The following is a 22,463-nucleotide window of genomic DNA, read 5'->3' on the forward strand; positions in this document are numbered from 1 at the left end:
TCAAGGGACTGAGTGTCAAACCTGGACAAGGATTATTGTTTGGCAAGAGGGAGCTTACAAATTAGACCTGTCTGCCACCCACCCACATGTTCGCATAAATCTGAGACATCAAACACGTACCTGCGAATCTCTGCCTCCGGCAAGTTCTGCAACAGGCTCTCATGCTCTCTGCTTCTCGCTTTCTCTTTCTTGCTCTTTCCGTGTTGTTTCTGTTCGTGATCGCTAATTACCTCAAACTATAAACCGGTTTTTCACAGCATTCGCCTCTTATTGTGTGAGATTGACAGAATATTAGCGCAGACGGACCAGAAATAAGTCCGTTTGAGACACACGTCCAATTATCCGTCCTTCTGTCAGAGATCTGACCGCACACCTCCACACACCACTGATAGCAGACCTAAAACTGAAGCCGGGTTTTGCACTTCATATGCTCTGGAATAAGATTAGATGGACTTTAGAAGGTGCTGTCAGATGAAATGTGTTCGATCTGATGTAGCATGTGTTCCTGCAGTAATTGTGTTCTTGCTGCTTGATTTAAGCTGACATGATTTCATAATGAGGGAGGAAATTCAATATCCTTATTCTGACTCCTCACACACACACACACACACACACACACACACACACACACACACACACACTTACTACAGTGAGGATCTGTACAATAGCATTGTGTTCATGTGAAGAGAATTGTTGTTAAAACTAAGACAATTAAAAACTATTTTTGTTCATTGAAATAAAGCTGAAATAAAAAATAAACATCAAATGTGTATATTAAATATATAAATTATACTTATATTTACATTTACATTTAGTCATTTAGCATTTAGCTCATATATAAATGAGAAATGTTGCCTTGGCAATTAAGTGAATAGTGATGAATTGAAGTTGAAGTGCTAAAATTACTAAAATGACGACTGAAATAAATACATTAAATCCAAATTTAAATATTTAAAAATAAATTAATAAAAATAACAATCACATAACACATTTACTATGGAACCTAATTCAAATGAAAACTGAAATTATGAAAAACACTTAAACTTATAACTTAAACAAAAATTACAATTGATTGAAATATGTTGAAGTTGAAGTGTTAAAACATAAAATGAAAATTAAATGAAATCTAAATAGGAATATTTTTTAAAAGTAATAACAATGACAAAATAACATTCTCAAATTTTAAGCAAAATTTAAATGAAAACTGAAATATTAATTCGATGGAAACTGAAAATAAGAAGTGTTGCCTTGATAGTTAACGGAAATATAATAAGACTAAGTATTAAAATTACTCAAATGAAAACTGAAATAAATAAGTAAATCTAAATAAAAACGAAATAAAAATTGCAATATAACAACAAATTACTAAAACATTTTTTACTGAACACTGAAACATCATGAAAAACTTACAAATATATAAAAAACAAATGAAAATATTGCTTTGCAAACAAGTGAAATATCTAAACTAATACGTTAAAGTATAAAATTAGTCAAATGAAAACTGAAATAAATGTATTAAATCTAAATAGAAATAAAAATGACAAAATCACAAAATTACTAAAACTTAAACCAAAATGACAAAAAAAATGTAAATCTAAAAATAAAAGTTAATAAAATATTATTAGATACTATAATAGTATTTAAAATGTATTGCTTTGTGCAGCGTTTTGCCTTCTGTATGCACAGATAGACAACTTAAAACTGGAAAGTACTGTAATTGCACCGCACCTGGTATAAAAGTGACCAGTTCAAAACAGTTTAAGCGTTGGTGGTAGTGCATTAAATCACAATAACATCTTCAGAGGTGGATAAATGGATCATTCGTAATTCATATGAAGACGCAGGTTTTGAATTACTGCGTTTGGCTGTCACTCATGCAGTTTTGATTGGCTTTTATGAAGTGCAAGATAATCAGATTTCTACAGCAATAACACAGTGACTACAGCAAGATCACATCTGCCGCCTGTGATACTCCTATAGGGAGTATACAAATGTGTGTGTGTGAGATGTAATAGATACACTCACATCCTCTCGAGTATCGGTTCTCTCTCTCGATGAGTTCCAATTGTCATTTTTATTGGCTTGAAGGGCACTGCAGGAAGAGGACTTCATTTGTGGGGTCGTTCTGAATGAAAATGAGCAACGGGGTCCCTTCATGAGCGATTCACTGAATATCTTTTTCCTCTGCCATGAAGAACATTTTATTGCTCTGATATTGCTGTTTTATAGCTCAAGGCACTTGAGCAGGTTTGTCACAGATGTTTTGTCAAAAATGTCTTAGGAGAAATAAAATAGGCACAGTGAGATAATTGTTAGGAGCTATAAAACTGCAGGACAAAGTATGTGTATGTGATTTTTTTTGGAATGCATTGAAATTTGATCTAAACTTCAGCTTGTGGTGTGTAAACATTCACATTTACTCTATTCACGTTTACACATTTATGATTTCTCTCTTGTGTATGTTCCTTTATGTATCTTAAAGAGACTGTGATGAAACGGTGACATTAAATAATTAAACTTTTTTTTTTTTTTTGGTAATGGAACATTTTATTAAACCTTCAGGCAAAATATTGCATATGTGCTTTTTTGTTGAATATCATATTTAATGCATCAGACTTTTATGGATTGTATAGTATGATATAGTGAAAATATGGAACTCCCTGTGCATGAATTTACATATATTAAATGTCCATATATGAAATATGTTGTCATATAAAGTAAATATAAAGTAAAAACATATATGAAACATATTACAAATTTGAAAAATGTAATGTATTAACAATCCAATACAAATATGTATGTTTTTGTAATACATTTTTAGATATAAATGACCTGTACATGTATATCCATCTTAAAACCTGTCAGTACGTCTTTATATTATATAAACAAATATAAAATATAGACATTTAAAAAATATTATAAAACAGATTTATTTTTTTTTGTATATATGTCAGTTTAATAAATATGCATATATACATAATTTCCATATGGGTGATAATCGAGGGCAAAAACACCTTTATGGTCTTCAGAGGCCCAAACTGAGCAAAAGTATGCAATTTGATGGAGTTGCTAGTATTTATATGCCAAAAATAACATAAAATTCTTATAGCTTTATATCAGTATAACAGAATTTTTTTTTTGCATAATATACATATAAATATTGCTTTATGCATATAAATATAACTTTATATCTCCCCCTGTAGTTTTTGTTCTGGGGGCAAAACATATAATTCTATGAAATACGATGATGATTGAGAGATGAACAAATAAATGTTCCTTAAAAGCCTGATGATCATATTTGATATTGATACTCATATTTTAACATGATTTTTCTAAAATTCTCCATTATATATGGACAGTCGAGTTGCTTTAGTCCAGTAAGTGTTCATCTTGAAATATTACCAACAATATAGTTATAGGTTATTAAAATATTAAGATTTCACAGTAAAAAGGTACGTAAACCATGAACTGAACTTGATGTTTTTACAATTATACTAAAGGGCTTTTTACTTGCTAAAACATCTAAACTATCAATCAGACAACAGAAGGCTTGCAGTAGATGGTGTACGACAAGCTTTTCAGCAAAATATTTGGATCCTTTAGACGAATCTTTTGTACGAAACTTTATATGGTTAAGTACTAAATGTGCTGTAATCTGACAGCAAGTGATTTTGGTGCAGAAAGAAGTGGAAAGCAATTGGAGTGGGAGGAACGGGAGCGAAAGGAGACATGCAGAGAGAGAACAAGGAGTGGTGGAGAGTGAGGAAGATGAGAAGAAAGAAAGGAGAGTGAGGGCGTAAGGGAGGAGAAGTCAGACTTTGATCAGAGCTGAAAGGAGTCTGCCGGGGTACGGGATCGTATACTGCCTTGTCACACGCTCTAATCTGAAGGATAAATCTTGACACTTTCTTGATGGTGTTTCACAGAGACCTGAAGCACATGTGCTCTTCCCCAGAGCGAAACCTGCTTTTTACACCTCTGACGGGTGTACGGATCGACCCGCTCGCAAACCTGCATCTCTGATGAATTCAATTTTACAGTTTATGAAGCGGAACGTAAGATCTCCCCACCCCTGCAGAGAGTTTACAGCAGGCCGTTCTGCTCACGTTCAGCTGGATGTTTATGATGTACTTGTGAGTCCGGATGGGAATAGATGGGCTTCAAGACAACGTGACGCCAAAATTGAGCTTATTTTCTTTCTTAACAAATGTCCTTAGTCTTAATTTAGTCTTCATTAGTGCACATTATACTAATGAAAAAATGTCCATCAAAAAATCAGTTTACTCAGCTAAAACAGATTTCCTATCCTGATGATGTAAGCAAGGCCTTGTGGGCGGGGAAACATAATATTAACCAACTAGATACTGAGTGTTGCTTGTCTGTGCAAAACATCGAATGAAAGGGGCTCTGGGTGGTTTCTTGGGCTTTGCCTGGTTCCTAGGAATTTTCCAGTAGGTTGCTAGGGCTTAGGAGTTTGCTAGGGCCAGTGTTGCCAAGTCCACAGTTTTCCAACGAAATTGGGCTACTTTTTTTTACTGTTGCCGCCTACCTGGTCTCATGGCAAAAACGTACCTGGGTGCACTTTTCCGCGAGACGCGAAATACGTACCAATAAGTACATATCACTGCAGTTTCCAAAAGAAATGAACACTAGAGGCAGTAAAACTCCGACACCTTTTATTCCTTTTCACACACATTTACAGATTTTCGATTAATAATGCGTAATTTTCGCACAATTACTTGAAAAATATTATGTTATGACTTCAAAACTATTTTAATATGCTGGGAGATTTGAAAACTGATGCTTTTGAATGTTAGCATCACACATATCCAGCGTCATATCTATAGGTTTTCATAGACGTGTATGGAGACGTACTTGAGAGGCGAGGAGCTCCGGTTCGAATCCCATGTAACTGCGGTTCGACAAAACCGTTCAAATCTGCATATAAGGAAGTTCAAATGGAATGGTTGCATCAACAAATGCGTTTTTATATCAGTTTTGCATTTGTTAACACTATCGGGTAGGTTTAGGGTTGGGTTTGGTGTAGGTTATATTTCCAACACGATAGAGCATTAACTTTTAGCAGTGACATTTGAATTCTGAACCGCCGCAATACGTACCTGAAGCAACGTACGTAATAAAAACACAGCAATACGTACCTATATCAACGTAATAAAAACGGGCCAGGGTTGACGTATTGAATAGAGCATTAACTTTTAGCAGTGACATTTGAATTCTGAACCGCCGCAATACGTACCTGAAGCAAGCAACGTAATAAAAACACAGCAATACGTACCTATAACAACGTAATAAAAATGTGCCAGGGTTCACGTATTGAACCCGTGTTTTAGCACCACTCAGTGGACATTTCTCTTTGAAACGGCAGCGAAACGTGCAGTAAGGTACGTAAAAACGGTGTTGCAGAAAAGTTCCCAGAGGTACGTATTTTTATGAGACCAGGTTGGTTGCCGCAGGTTGTTTATTTAGTCCATGGGATGAAGCAAACACCCCGTCCCCCGGAATGCAATTTCGACCTACATCAAATGTTAATGCTCCAAGTGCTATTTATAACACTGCTCTCCAACAGCTGACAGAAGAGCTGCAGAGTTATTCAATGCACTGTAATTTCCTCATCCATTGACACAAAACTATATTATATATAATTACATTATTTTATTTACAGGTGTCATATTTTTTAAACTCACTATGAACAATATTTTAGACTGCAGATCGAAATAAAAGAGTTCTTGATAATGTTTTTGAAATGATAGAAATAACTAACTATTCTTAATTTACTTCACTTTTTTCGACTGCAGAACAAAACAAATAGCCTAAATCCTTGCAACGTGAACTTATGAAATGAAAGAAACATCAAAACAAGATGTGTAATCAAGAAATAATATTTGACAAAATTAATGAATTATGTTTGACACATGCCCATATGCAATCACTGGCATCAGTTGCAAATATTATACATTTAGAAAAATCTTTGTGAAAATGACTGGCAACAACGGTTTCTTGAATATTTAAGATTTTAATATCTTTCAACACCACACACAGTACAACTTCATCTGCTGACTGAGCCCAACTGAAAAAGACCCGGTCCGTCTGGGAATGATCAGTCGTCAAGCCTATTACATTCATTCAATTACATTCAGTTACATTCATAATAGTTAGAAAAGTAGTATTAAATCTCTTCTCATCAAAGAATGAGGAATGGTTTCTAGTTGCCTTCTGTAAAACAGCAACAGCTGCCTTAGCAAGCACCAGTAATACCATTGCCTTACATTACAATCCAATCAAGAACATAAAATCAAGACATCCCGCCAGACAGTACATTATTCAGAGCTAAATATTCAGTTGCGCTTGAAAATGTCACATGACAGAAGTTAAATGCTTTTAATGTTCTTCTCAACACACTTTTCTGCCTGAGTTCAGTTTAGGGTGAAGATCAGCCGTATTGTCTTCTAATTGGTGGGTAATTATGAGCAAATCGTTGCTTAATTTGCTGCCGTTATTTGCATTGTATCCTGATGATCACTCAGAAAAACACACAGAGGGAAGAAACTGGCAGTGTTGATGTGGTAATGTTAGAGCATACCTCAATATATCTTTCACAGCATCCAGATGGAAATACTCACGATAATAAGAGGTGAAAGGTTGTGTCATTTTATATGCTCTCACTCGCACGTACACACTTCAGCTTATCAAAAATGAACAGATCCCTGTCCTTCTTGCTATTCAGACACATGCACACACACGCTGTAAGTTGATCTGTCGCTAGGGAGTGTGTGTGTAACGCTGTGAGCAGCTTGAATGCATTTGTAACGACATCTCTTGTGCAAACACACGCACACAGCGAACAGTGGACCTGCATCTGTAACAACACATAGACCCTCGGCAGTCCTGCTAATCACCTCAAAGAGCCTGACCTCAGTGTCGGCCCCCTCAGGGTTTCAGCTCCACCAGGAGGCCCAGTCAAACTCAATGGGCAGAGCAGTGAATGGGCCCTATGGTGGAGCTGCGTGATGGGGCCCAGGTTTCAGCAAAATACACAAAACCACTTCAAAAAGTTCCATTGATGTCCGTCAGGGAACAAAGGCATTCCTGATGCATGAGTGTTCGCAGCTGGCTATCCAGTAGCTTTCAGGACTGCTTTTATAGCTGGACCCACGTCGTGATGCATTCAAGTCCAGCTACTTCCTGTTTCTGTGCTATATAAATACGTGCAGCAACATTGTGCAAATCTAGTCCAAATACAATGTAAAAACCTGGAGAAAATGTATGTTTTTGGATGATGCCCACAGTGTGGGCTCTGTGGTGGAGCTGCAAGCTGGGACCTACTTATATCTGCTGTCTGTCTTCCAAAACAAACACAGCTCTCAAAATAATGATGTCTGGGGGAAAATGACTTGTGAAGCTGTGTCAATATTTACAGCCTTATTCTTTTCTCTGTCTTACCCTACCCTTTCATGTGTGACCTAACACACACACACGCACTGTTTTTGTTCATCTCTCTCTCCTTCACCCAAATTTTAATTAGGATTCAAATGACTTTGTTAAATGACATGGAAGTCAAATGCTACCAAGTCATTGTGATTCAAAGAGGATCAGCCTGGCAAAATAAATACAGAGAGTCTGATACCATCACCGCTGTTTCCACACAATAATTAATAAGTATAGTCATTTCTATAGTGTTTATTCATTTTGAGATAACATAATTATACAAACTCTCTCTCTCTCTCTCTCTTTCTCTCAGTTTTAAACCTAAAACATTTAGTTTATTTTCAAGTATAAATTATTATTTGAATCCCAGATTTTCAATGTGCTCTCAGACCTTTGGACCCTGCTGTAATATTAATAAAATACAAACGAGGCAAATGAGATTGGCAAGCATTGTTAATAAATGTATTTAATTTTTTATTAATATTTTTTATTTTATTTTATGTTTATTAACATTTTTATTTTATTACATTACATGGTACTTCGGGCATGGAATCATCATAATACCATAGACTCTTGGATATGTATCATGTTATTCCTTCAAAGTACCTTGGAAAATGCTATAACGAAAACACTGTAGTATAAAAATATGGTAATCATTCACTCCCATGGTAAAATACTGACAGTAAAATACTGAATACCAAAATATATCTGATGCAACCTCAAACCTCAAATTTGACAAGAAGTTTAAAACAAGAGTAATTTTTGTCTTTTTCACTGTGTTTCCTTCAGGAGGAGTGTCGTAATTATATTAAGGTGTTGTTGAGTCATGATGGAGGGCTGTTTGTGTGCGGGACAAACGCTTTCAACCCGCTGTGTGCCAATTACACGGTGAGTGTTCCTCAGTGCCTGCAGACTTCACCGTCTCCCCTGTGTTTACCCTCAGCAAACATGTAGAGCGTGTAAAGCACAATTCTACACAAACAACACAAGGTACAATTCTGTTCATCCGTCTATATGTGGAAGAAATTCAACAGGAGCTCGTTATTTTATTTTATTTTTGTAGCAAAACAAACAGTTAAATAATACTGTGTATCGCTGATTCTGTTACATATTCTGTGTTGTTTGCATCATGTCACCCACCTCACAGTTTTACTACTAAACTAAATGTTCTCTTACAGTCATTAAGAAATGTTTTGTGAGTCAGATCCACTGAATCATTAGAAAGAATTGGTTCGGTTGAACTCATACAGTATGCATGTTTACAATGGATTAACAGTAATGAAAGTGGATCAGCATTGACGGAAGGCCAATCGACTTAATGATTAAAACTCAATTAAAGGATGCACATAATCACATTAGAGGCTTCTGAGGAGATGATGCTCATTTGAATTGAATCGAAAGTGTGAATGCATATGTAAATTGTTTTGTGAGTGAATCTTTTAGGGAAATGTCTGAATTATATCACCCAAAATCAAAGGGGAAAAATAAGAAATTGTTTTGCATAAAGAAAATTAAGCATTAATATGGAAGCCTATTTCCGCCATGGAATAAAACAAAAAATGATCAAAAAGACAATTGTGACTTTTTTTGTTTCTCGCAATTATGAGGAAAAACTTGTTGCTATAATATAAACTAACAATTCTGAGAAAAAAAAGGTTAGACTTGCAAAATATAAACTGTTTTTCTCGCAATAGCAAGTTTACTTTTCACAATACTGTTTTTTTAGCCACATAATAAAAAAATAAAAAGATAGTTGTGACTATTCTATTTGTGACTTTTTCTCTCAGAATTGTGACTTTATATCTCACAATTCTGTATTTATATATAGCAATTCTGACTTTATATCTTGCAATTCTGACTTATTTTCAGAATTTGTGAGAAAAAAAGTCAGAATTGTGAGATAAAAAGTCATTTATTTATTATTTATTTATTGGCATACATATATTACCAAAGAATTGAGTTTTTTTAGTGCTGTCAAGTGATTAATCATGATTAATCGTGATTAATCGCATCCAAAATAAGTTTTTGTTTACATAATATATGTGTGTGTATTGTGTATATCTATTATGTATATATAAATACACACACATGCATGTATATATTTAAGAAAAATATGTTACATTTATATATTAAATATATTTATATATGATATAAATTATATGAATATAAATATATACATGTAAATATTTTCAAAATATTTGCTGTATGCATGTGTATTTATATATACATAATAGATATACACAATACACACACATATATTATGTAAACAAAAACTTTTATTTTGGATGCGATTAATCGTGATTAATCGTTTGACAGCACTAGTTTTTTTAAATGTTCAGTTGGTCATATGGTATTTAATGTTTCATCTTCTTAATGCAAAATATATTTTCTTTTTTCTTTTTTTCTTTTTTTAATTTGTGGTGAAATTTCACATGGATGCTTCATGAGAATCACCCTTTTGTTGCAAGCAGATTTTTTCAGGCCACATCTTCAAATCTTTGTTTTTACAGTATATTGCAACATCAGAGCTGATTTATTGCTTCATATAAAACTGAGAAAGCCTTTCTGGAGACAGTTTGGTAGGTTTGTTTTATTTGTGAGTTAAATCGTCACGCACTACAGTTGTGTTTGAAGTCTCTCTCACACATGCACATGCACACGCTCACTAACACTCTCGACTGTTGCCGGAAGTGTGTAGAAATGATAGCAGCGCTTGTGAATGTGTTTGGAGATATGTGTGGTTTATAACAGCTATCATCCTCTCAGAGTGTCATATCCTGTCCTCACAAACAGTATGTGTGTGTGTTTGTTCAGAGAGACACTCTGGAATTGGTCGGCGAGCCCATCAGTGGAATGGCCCGATGTCCTTATGATCCCAAACACGCTAACGTGGCTCTGTTTGCAGGTAACTGACTGTCTTTTGTGGCTATGTAATGACTCTACCTCACATTATTTACATAATGGACTGATTTGTTTAGCACTTTTTAATCTGTGATAATAAGAGCCGTACACCCAGTGGATACACAGCATAATAATGTTTAATATCACCTAATTTATAGCCGTTTTATTTGCCTCCATAAATGTGTTTAACCACCTCTTCTTAACATCGTTAAGCTCAAGGACTTTCCGTTCGAACCTTTTGCCACATATATCATCATGGCACAATGTCGATGCTCACTTCTGGTTATTGACCGCTGACCTCTGCCGTTTGACCTCAGAGGGCAGCTTGTTCACGGGGACAGTGACTGACTTCCTGGCCATCGACGCTGTCATTTACCGCAGTTTGGGAGAGAGTCCAGCCCTGCGCACGATCAAGCATGATTCCAAATGGTTCAGAGGTACTGTTTCATGCATAAAATAAAACCATGAATGTTTGGCAATATAAATACATTGTTTTGTTTTGTTTTATTTGTCATCTGTTTTGTTCTTGATTTTGTTTATATTTAAGGAATAGTCTTGGGCATTTGTGGCATGCCTCAGAACATTTTTATTTATTTATTTATTTATTTATTTATTTTAAGAACTGAAAAATATTTAAACATTACTATGTACTAACAATTAGGGTTTTCCCTCAATGTTTTCATCTATCACAATAATATACAGTACGTATTATCATTCAAAAACTTTGGGGTTAGTAATTATAGTAAAATAAATAAATCAATAACATTAATACTTTTATTCAGCAAGAACTGATCAAAAGTGACAGTAAAGACATTTATAATGTTGCAAAAAAAAACTTTTTCAAATAAATGCTGTTCTTTTGGACTTTCTGTTCATCAAAGGATCCTGAAAAAAAATTATTCCACAAAAACATTAAATATTTTCAACATATAGAATAATAATAAATGTTTCTTGAGCAGCAAATCAGCATATTAGAATGATTTCTGAAAAATCGTGTGACACTGGAGACTGGAGTAATGATGCTAAAATTTCTACTTTGCATAACAGGTGTAAATTACACTTTCAAATATATTCAAATATAAAACAGCTATTTAAAACTGTTTCATTTAGTAAAGCATTCATGAGCATTTTTTCAGAAACATTAACATGATGCCAAAATGTTGCCAACCCCATTACTAGTGTCATTTTTAAAATCTTGATTAGGTACTTTTCTCATCAAATATTGATGTATGCAATTAATTGTGATTAGATTTTTTTTTTAATATTATTAAAAAAGACTTGGCTTTGCATTACCAAAGTAATTCCTGTAGGAGTTATCAAAGCTCAGCTCCCATTTAAACTGAGGTTTATGGATGTGCAAAACTACATATTTTCAACATCAACTAGTCAGTGGATTGTCTGATTTTTTAAAAAGCCCTAGACTGTTTCATGTCTAATAACTAGACACGATCAGAAGCGGTTTTAACATGATATTTTGGGCACTAAATATGGCCTTTCAATAGTTCAACTGACAGATATTCAACACAGAAATATGCTAAATAACTATGTTTTACAATAAAAAATGGGAACATTTTGGTCTAGTTGACCAGCTGACCCACATTTTAAAAATCTTGATTAGGTACTTTTCTCATCAAATATTGATGTATGCAATTAATTGTGATTAGATTTTTTTTTTTATATTATTAAAAAAGACTTGGCTTTGCATTACCAAAGTAATTCCTGTAGGAGTTATCAAAGCTCAGCTCCCATTTAAACTGAGGTTTATGGATGTGCAAAACTACATATTTTCAACATCAACTAGTCAGTGGATTGTCTGATTTTTTAAAAAGCCCTAGACTGTTTCATGTCTAATAACTAGACACGATCAGAAGCGGTTTTAACATGATATTTTGGGCACTAAATATGGCCTTTCAATAGTTCAACTGACAGATATTCAACACAGAAATATGCTAAATAACTATGTTTTACAATAAAAAATGGGAACATTTTGGTCTAGTTGACCAGCTGACCCAGGGGCGTAGCCATCATTTCAGAAGTGAGGGAGACAGAAATGTTATATATATTCACACCGGCTCTTGAAAACCTCTATGCGAACACACTTGCCCGGGGGACGAATTTACGTGATATTAAAAGTGGGGGGGACATGTCCCCCGCGTCCCCCGCGTCATCTACGCCCCTGAGCTGACCATCCTCAGACATTCTTAGCTACACTCTTAAAAATAAAGCTTCTTTATTAGTATTGATGGTTCCATGAAGAACCTTCAACATCCATGGAAACTTTCAATTCCACAAAATGTTCTTTAGAATCTCAAAATGTTCTTCACACGAAGAAAAAACAGTTATTTACAGGAATTGTTCACTGAGAGGTTCTTTGGGGAACTTAAAAATGGTCCTTCTATGGTATCACTGGCTTACTTCACTTTATTTGGTTCCTTTAAGAACATCCAAAGAACCTTTCCATCACACAAAAGGTGCTTCATAGTGAAAAAAAGGTTCTTCAGAAAATTAAAATGTTCTTCACACTAAAACGAACTGTTCACTGTAAGGTTCTTCTGTGGCATCACTGTGAAAAAACATATTTAGAAAATGTATTTTTTAAGAGTGTTGCTTAGTTGGTCATAACATAAGTTGAAACACTATTTTTGTGTATTTTAAACATTATTTTTAGTGCTACAGAAACAGATTCAAACAAGGGACAGGTCAAACTTATTTTCTGTTCATCATACCACATAAACCGTCAATAGAGCAAAAGCTGCACTTAACCTGGATTATTCCTTTTAAAGTCAGTTTTTCAGTTTAGTAAAAATGAATTGCATTTGTCTCACTCTGCAATCTACCTGTCATCCTGAAGTGGGGTTTGTTTTGTAGATTTCAAAATAGTTTCAGGACGCAGCTCACAGCACTGAATTCTGAGTGTGATTTCACACCAGACACACCGAGAGCGCTAACAAAACCAAATAGGATTTTTTTATATTTCACAAATATGCGAGACCTTGTAACCACGGGAAACTGCACGGAGCTCTTGGAGCCTCGTTCAGATGAGAATAGGTGGATGTGTGTGTAATTTAGAGCTCTCTGTTTGAACTTTGAATACTGGAGAGCTATGAGTTGAATATCTCTATAAAAGAATCATTGAGGGAGTGAGACCGACATCCGTATGGAGCTGCAAAGACCTGCGTCTGCTTTCTAAAACACATACCGCTCAAGGAGAGAGAGAGGAGAGGCCAAGACCTCCGAATGTCCTCTCTTCACTCTCTTTGCTTTATTTAAGAGGACATGCATGTTTTATGCGGACTATCTCTGCCTCATTCAGTTCTCTTGCTGTATATCTCTTTCGCTCCCTGCCTCCCTCTGGGACTGGGCATATGTTGTTTGTTCAGATGAAATGTCTTTATAATGACTGATGAGTGTTTACTTATTTGAGCTGCAATTTCTCCATAGGACGCCCTCAGACTGTAAAATTAAAGCCTGTGTGTGTGTCTTACAGAGCCTTATTTTGTGAGCGCCGTGGAATGGGGGCCTCATATCTACTTCTTCTTCAGGGAGATGGCCATGGAGTTCAACTACCTGGAGAAGGTAAGAAAGAAAAATACAGGCGGAGATTTACCCTGCTGTTTAAAAGTTTGGGGTTGGTAAAATTCGCTGTATTTGAAAGAAGTCTCTTTTGCTCACCAAGGCTGCAGTTATTTGATTAAAAATAGAGTAATAATGTGAAATATTAGTACAGTTCAAAGGTTTCTATTTGAATGTGATTTAAAATGTCATTTATTTCATAAATTTTTAGCATCATAACTTCATCCTTCACTGTCACATGATCTTTAGGAAATCATTCTAATATAGTGATTTGATTATAATATTTTTGTAGAAATTGTGATTTTTTTTCAAGATTTTTTGATGAATAGAAATTTGAGAGGAATGACATTTATTTGAAAAAGAATCTTTTGTAACATTACAAATTTATAAACTTTTTATCAATTTATTGCATTCTTAAAAAATGACTGACCCCAACAGTCCATTCTTACCATTTAATGTTGATAATTAATCAAGGTGGTATTATCGTACTCATAACTTGCACATTAATATACAGTTTGATTGTCCATGAATAGCTATCAATGACAATTCAGTATTGAGAAACTTGATAGTGCGCCGCCCATTACTCAGAGGTCAGCCAATCATAACACTTTAACATTGACATATTAAAGGTACAGTACTGTAAAGATCTGATAGCAATGGTATTTTTAAAGGAGTAGTTTACCCAAAAATGAAAATTTGCTGAAAATGTACTCATCCTCAGGCCATCCAAGATGTAGATGAGTTTGTTTCTTCATTGGAACAGACTTTCTAATGTAATGTAGCATTCTATCACTTGCTCACCAGTGGATCCTCTGCAGTGAATGGGTGCCGTCAGAATGAAGAGCTAATAAAAACATCACAATAATCCACAAGTAATCCACACCACTCCAGTCCATCAATTACAATCTTGTAAACCGAAAGCTGCATGTTTGTAATAAACAAATCCATTACTAAGACTTTTTTCTTCAAACTAATATTGTTTTCTCCGTTTCCTTTAATTGAAATGAAAGTGAGAAAATGGTTTGGGCAAAACTAAATTATGACGACTTTTGGCACAAGAAGCCTTAACCAACTTTATAATTGGACTGTTAAAAAAAATAATAAAATGCAATAGAGCAGAGCATATGGCCCCTTTAGGTTTTTACACTATTGTCAAACAACTGAATTCTCACGATTGAAGTGTGAGGTTGAAAAGCAGTTCTCCAGTGAATAGTCACTTTGATTGTAGCTCTGAATAGAGGCTGTGTGGAATAAAAACTGAACTCTTTTCTTTTTGAATGTGTGTGTGTGTGTGTGTGTGTGCGCGCGTGTGTGTGTGTGTGTGTGTGTGTGCGGCTGTGTGGTATAAAAACTGAACCGTTTTCTTTTTGAATATGTGTGTGTGTGTGCATTAGGTGATGGTGTCCCGCGTGGCACGTGTGTGTAAAGGTGATTTGGGCGGCTCTCAGCGAGTGTTGGAGCGCCAGTGGACGTCGTTTCTAAAAGCACGTCTGAACTGCTCGATCCCGGGAGACTCGCACTTCTACTTCAACCTGCTGCAGTCCACAAGCCCCATCATACGCATGCAGGGCAGGGACGTCATCCTGGGGGTCTTCTCAACACCCTCCAACAGGTACACACACTCATACAGGAGGCATCCTAAAGAGGACGGTGTGATCATTTGCATTATATTGGAACAATCTGTGTGAGTGAATGATGAATGCAGATGAGACAGTAATGTGATTCAACAGCCCTGAAATGATTCATTTTATTATTTTATTTTTTTCTGTAGTTTTATGACAGTCAAGTACATTTTACCCATCAAATTCTCATCTAATTCCAAGTACAGTAATTAAATAACAATAATTATATACAATGATATGTTGATGCTTTTAAAATATGTACTGGTTAAAATTTAACTGATATAGTAATATTTTTTATTTTACTCAAATAAAAAAAAATACTATGTTAAACTAATGTGAATCTACACTTTAAAAAATGCTGGGTTAAATATAACCCAGCGCTGGGTTAAAAAGGGACAAACCCAGCTATTGGGTTGTTATGCAAATAAGGACAAAAACCTTTGAGAAGGTTATTTCCTCAAATCATATTGGCACCATTTATTGTCTTATCAGTTTCCATTCCCAGATCTCTCTGGTTACTATTATTTGTAAGGCGCTGTAAAGGTGAATTTCTTAAGAACTTACCTGGTTCATATTTCACACCAAAGCCAAAAGAAAGAAAAGGTTGATTTTATTATCAGTATATGTTTATTTTAAAGATCATAAATATAGTTATTTATTTTATGACAATAATTATATAATAATTATATATTTAATTTGGTTTATTTTCATGTCAGTAATATCCTGCAGCAAAAAATTATGTTTGTTTGTGTCACGTTGCTGCTGTGTTGGAACGAGGAGCAAGGAGACGACAAAGTTTCACAAAGAACAGTCTTTATTAATCCACACAGGGGGGACACAGGGAAGGCAGGAGACACACATGTAGCACGTATTACTGACGTTAACACCGGACAAAGGAAACCAGGAACTGACAACACTTTATATACAAGACTAAACGAGGGTAATGAACGGGACACACCTGAACCAAATGACTAATCGAAACGAGAGGGAGAAACTGGGTCACGGGGAGCACATGGGGAGAAAAACCCAACACAAACAGTCCATACTCCTGACAGTTTGTTTATTACTGTATGATATTATTTTCGTGACAATTAAACATATTTTTCCCACCAAATTTTTTGAAATATAATATAAAAAACATTTAGTTTTAAATTTCATAAATGTTATTTATTTTCATTACTAAGAATCACCATTGACAATAATGAGAATTTCACAAAAATGAGTAAAACATCCACGCACAGTTATGAGAATGAGATTTTTTTCATTGATGAGGGAGAAAGTTCTTAACTGTCATTAAAATAATGTCTTAAAATATACTCTTTTTTTTTTTGTAAGTAAAATATAATTTCCTTTGGGGTTGGTGGTGAAATATGATGTGGGCATGTTTTTGTGACATTCACCCCGTAAATGTGTAAAGATTATGAAACGTAACTAAATTGAAGGGAAATGGAAAGCGGTTCTACACACGCACGTACGCACGCTCATCTGTGATTTCGCTTCTTATTAGTCTGTTTTGAACCCGAGCAGCACGAATAAATCCAATTTCAAGGCAATTTGGATTTTGTTCTTTTGATATTCTGCCTACAAGGCCTGTTTTTTCTCCAGAAGAAAGAGTCGTGAGAGTTTGATTGTCTTGGGAGAAAGACTGTTTAAAATTCTGTTATCGGAGATGTTAAGAAACGCCATAAACACATTTTAACAATGGACAAAACACTGATCTGCTTTCCTCAGGATTATAAATGGCCAGCTCACATTGTGCTGTAGTTTACAGTAACAGTTGTGACATCTGTCAAAATGTGCGAAGGGAGTGAGTCAGAGAAAGAGAAACAACTATACATTTAGAGAAATGTGCTTCTGCCTGGGAAGCCTCTACAAAATGTACCATAGTAGTTGTTTTAGACACTATTATGATGGAAATACCATGGTATTCTATGAGATACTTTACAGTACTATTTATATTGCATGGACTATTTACATGTCTGCAATTGTCAGACACTTTTATCTAAACTTGTACCATGGTACCTTTCAAACGGGTTTTGTTTCTTTGGTTTTTGTAAATAAATTAATGCATTTATTTATCAAGGATGCATCAAATTAGTTAAAAGTGATAGAAAAAGACATTTAGAATTTTACAAAATATTTCAATTTCAAATAAATGCTTTCGATTCACAATTGTAACTTTCTTTTCAACATTTTTTTTTATACTTTTTATTCATAAAAGTGTCCTGAAAAATAAAATTAGGGCTTTTTTTCCCACAAAAATATTAAAAAGCACAACTGTTTTCAACATTGATAATAATAAATATTTCTTGAGCAGCAAATCAGCATCATAGAATGATTTCTGAAGACTGGAGTAATGATGCTGAAAATTTAGCTTGGCATCACAGAAATAAATTGCATTTTAACATAAATTCAAGCAGAAATCAGCTCTTTTAGATTGTAATAATATTTCACAATATTACTGTTTTTACTGTATTTTGTAATCAAATAAATACAGCCTTGTTGAGCAAAAGAGACTTCTTTCAAAAGCATTATAAAACAGTTGTGTGTATTAATATGGTATTGGACAGTACCATAGTAATTATGTGATGCAACATTAGTCCTAACTGATTCTAGTCATTTGTTGATTCTTTATGCTGATTATTTTACAATGATTATCTCACAAAGTATCATGTATTACCATCACCACAGTTCCGCCACAGGCTGATTTCTCACTGGAGGTTTATACACTGACATTTTATATCTCTGTGGAAACTGAACCCCCTCCGAGCAAATGTGGCATAACATTTAGAAATGGGTGCCAGATACTCCATGATTGACACATGCAGTAACTGTAAAATATCTCTTTGACGTATCACAGAGCGGTTTTACAGTGGCACAGCATACCTGGGAGTATAAATGATCACTGGAACAAGCTAAAAAATGAAAGATTTGACGTTGAATTCAACATTGAATTGCGCTTTGGCGCAGCGCGACTCCTGAAACAACAGGGCTTGAAATAACTCCCAATAGAGAAACGACATTGACATACTGTAGACTCAAAATAAAGGGCTACGGCGACAAAGAGAGGAAAAGAGATGGCAGAAGATACTGTAGAACAACCAGCCGATAATCTGAGCTCACGGGCTTATGAACGAGAATGAATTGTTCTGTTCTGTGCTGAGCTAACTGGATAAACAGTCAAGTACATCATAAAACCAGCCCAAATGTTGTTCTGTCAGCTCTCTGTGTGGGTCCCGAGAGCTCGTAACACACTGTAAGAGCCCTCACTAGTCTACAGGCTCCGCGAGTAAGCATACGATGAGTGTGTGTTCAGCATGATATACTGCAGTCCATCAGGCGGATGATGAGGGCCATTTTCACTAGATTACCTCTCATTGTGTTCGAATGATTAGAATAAAAATGAGCTTCGTCATCAGCTTCCAGGGGAATGTTTTTGGTGTTGTATCTGCTCTCAAGAGCAAATCATAGGACAGCCGCTGAGAAAGGAAAGGGATAAAGATGAATGAGAAGTTGAACATCATTTGAAGGGACAATGTGTTCACCGTGTGAAAGATGCACTTATTTATGTGTGTACTGTGACCGCTTTTGGTTTATGTTTTGTTCTCTGCATGTGAATGAAGAATAACGCAATAAGTCACGAGTTGGCTGTCAATAACAGTGATTTTACCTCAGGTAATCTCTCTTAACCATATAACAAATCACTCTAATGCACAGCCTTGATTGGCATACTGCCTTTTTAATAATAATTATTATTATTACTATTATTAACAACAATAATAATAATTATTATTATTATTATATTGTATATTGTATAATAAGTATATTGTTTGGCTCAAGAAAAATTAAATCTGATTGTTATTATTAGTAGTAGAAGTTGTAGTATTGAATGGTCTCTCAATACTTTATTATTATTATTATTATTATTATTATTTATACAACATTAACTGATTTCTGTATTAATATTTAGATTTTACTTGGTAACCATCAACATACTACAGTTAGGATAATAAAGTATATTGTTTGGCTCAAGAAATATTAAATCTGATTGTTTTTATTAGTAGTCGAAGTTGTAGTATTGAACAGTCTCTCAATACTTTATTATTATTATTATTATTATTATTATTAAATACCCATATATAAGCCATATATTAATATATAACCATACATATGGTAATATATTCACATATTATTGTTGTTGTTATTGAACAGTGCCAGATTTCTTTAGTAATATTTTTGTATATTATTTGATTTTTTTTATTTTTTTATTATTATTATATGACCATATATAAGCCATATGTTAATATATAACCATACATAGGATAATAAATAATATTATTTGTGAAAAATTATTATTATTGTTGTTGTTATTGTTATTATTGAACATATTTATGTATTAATATTTTGTATGTTTGTTTGCAACCATCAACAGCAGCCTACAATTAGGCTAATGAACTGTGTGATTTGGTGCAAGACTAGTTTATTATTATTATTGTTGTTCTTGTTATTAATAATAATAATAATAATCCAAATGATATTATAGTTATGATTAGTATTATTTTTCAAATAGGAATAATAATAGTAATAATCAGAATAAAAAATACAATTGTACAAAAGAGTACAAAGTTGGCAAGTAATATAGTTCTTTAGCTTAACTTAAGTTGTTTACTGTAGCCAAGCTATCTGTTGTTTTAAATGTGTTTCTTAAGTATCTTACCTTAAATATCATAAATGCTTCATTTTTCACAGTAGTTCGCAGTAACATCTGAAGGGAGAGTTATTGTGTGCTGCGGTCTGGCTGTGTTACTCGCTCTAGAGTTATGGCTGAGCTTTTATGCCAAAGTACAAACAGCATGAGGCTCCTCCTGCTTTGCGCCATGTCCATTTTTCTCGTTTAGTCCTCATTTCTCAGCACCCCGTGGTGTCCTGTCTCAAACGGCCGCGAGAGGCTTTGCCGCAGAGCTTTGTGTGATGAGGTGATCTTGGCCCGTTCACCTCAAGCCCACTGGGCTGGGCAGTTACACCGGCACGGCGCCAGAAAGCCTTTAAAGTAGTGGACGATAGGTGACCAGGGCCGAGAGCCAGAGAGAACAGGGTGGAAGTAGAGCTCGTTTGTCTAGCTTGAGGTTTACAAGGCTGTAGATCACTGTATCTGACAGCTCATTGGCTGGATTAGAGTTGGAGGCCACAAACTTCTGACAGCTTATTGGCTTAAGAGGTGTTCTCCAAATGGCTCCTATTCGGACCCCGTCTGCCCGTCTCAGTTTTTGCAATGGCAACGCACATACAAAACTCTTTTGTGAAGGAAAAGTTTGGAGTTTCATAAGATTTTTTTTTCTCTTATGCTCACAAGGCTGCATTTATTTGATCAAATTGCAATAAAATAAAGTAATATTGTGAAATATTATTACAATTTAAAAGAAACGTTTTCTGTTTGAATGTATTTTAAAATGTAAGTTATTCCTGTGATGCAAATTCATCATTACTCCAGTCGTCAGTGTCATATGATCTTTCAGAAATCATTCTAATATGCTGCTTTGCTGCTCAAGAAATATTTCTGATTGTTAGCAATGTTGGAAACAGTTTTGCTGCATCATTTTTATTTTATTTTATTTTAAAATCATTTTTGGTAATTATACAATACAATACTAAAATAAAAAAATCAAATAAAATTAACTTCACTAAATAAAATTGCTAAAACTAAAATTATAAGGAAAACTGGAAATATGAAAATAAAAGCTAATTCAAAAAAGTAGTAAATACTATAATAGTATGTAAAAATACTAAAATAACACTGTACTCTAATACAGATGAAATAGCATGCAAAAATATGTAAAATTGTGTATTCTTAAATTTTTTAATTAAAAAAATTAAAGACAGCACAACTTTTGAAAGGTAGTGTACAAACATGTTTACTTTCTTTATTTGTGGAAAACACAAAAGGTCATATTAAAAAAAAGTTTTCCCCATAGAATTCCAGTCAATGGGATCCAGTAATGTTTTTAAAATAACATTCATCAAGATATCTTCATTTGTATTCTGCAGAAGAAAGTAAGTCATGCAGGTTCAAAACAACATGAGGGAGAGTAAATGAAGACAGAGTTTTCATTTTTGGTTGAACTATCCTTCTAATTATGAGCAATAACCAGCAAACACTACTAATGAAGCCACAGTGTGACGGAACATTGCGTTATTCTTTTAATCACCTTCATTGTTAGTGACCTGCTGAGGTAAAATGAGAGAGGTGTCCGTGCCCTAATGGCACTTTTTCCATTTATTCTTTTTAAATAGTTGAGGTAATTATAAGGTTGTGCTTCTCAGGGAAGCGCAGTAAAGAGACGAAGAGGAAGGTGCCATCCAGTGACATCTCTGTTAATTTGGTGTAATCTTTGGCACAGATGTCCTCCATAAGCACGGCAGGCGGCGGGCTCAGGCCCGTCTCCAAATCAGTCCATTAACACCAAGCCCACTGCGTCATCTCTGTCCATCAATCTGCACGCATTTTCCAAATTTTCCAAATGAGACCCTTCATTCCCAAAGCCCTTCAATTACCAATAGCCCATATGTAACAGATCAGAGCCCGTATTTTCCGTGTATCTATTAGTGGGGGATATTAGAGTGGAATTGAGCAGAAATGGAATGATTAGAATTGAATGAGCAGACCTCGTCATATCCGAATGCGATGATTGCTCTGGAGCTGTCTTATCTGCTTCAGTTCTATTTAGTCACCGTGTGGAAGGTGGAAGGACTCATTTGCACATCATTGTCATCAGGATAATGTAGCTATGGTCTCAAATTCAAGCTTGCATCAAAATTATTTCCCCTAAATGATTCTTTTCATTGTCTGATTAAAAAAATATATAACTTGTTAATTTGTATAATCAATTTATATATACTAATTTATATATAAGTGAGCTTTCT

General features: G+C 34.6%; 1 protein-coding gene across 1 annotated transcript in view; it reads left to right on the forward strand.

Moving 5' to 3' along the window:
• The window catches only part of LOC107713651 (semaphorin-6B-like), a 149,959-nt gene that overhangs the window by 103,258 nt on the left and 24,238 nt on the right, over positions 1–22,463 (forward strand). Inside the window, exons 6-10 of the mRNA XM_016519227.1 lie at positions 8,236–8,334; positions 10,261–10,351; positions 10,665–10,784; positions 13,835–13,923; positions 15,315–15,532. Coding sequence (XP_016374713.1) covers positions 8,236–8,334; positions 10,261–10,351; positions 10,665–10,784; positions 13,835–13,923; positions 15,315–15,532 — 617 coding nt within the window. The remainder of the gene's footprint in view (positions 1–8,235; positions 8,335–10,260; positions 10,352–10,664; positions 10,785–13,834; positions 13,924–15,314; positions 15,533–22,463) is intronic.

This window comes from Sinocyclocheilus rhinocerous, unplaced genomic scaffold (genome assembly GCF_001515625.1).
Source record: "Sinocyclocheilus rhinocerous isolate Xijiao unplaced genomic scaffold, SAMN03320098_v1.1 scaffold898, whole genome shotgun sequence".
Taxonomy (NCBI): Eukaryota; Metazoa; Chordata; class Actinopteri; order Cypriniformes; family Cyprinidae; genus Sinocyclocheilus; species Sinocyclocheilus rhinocerous.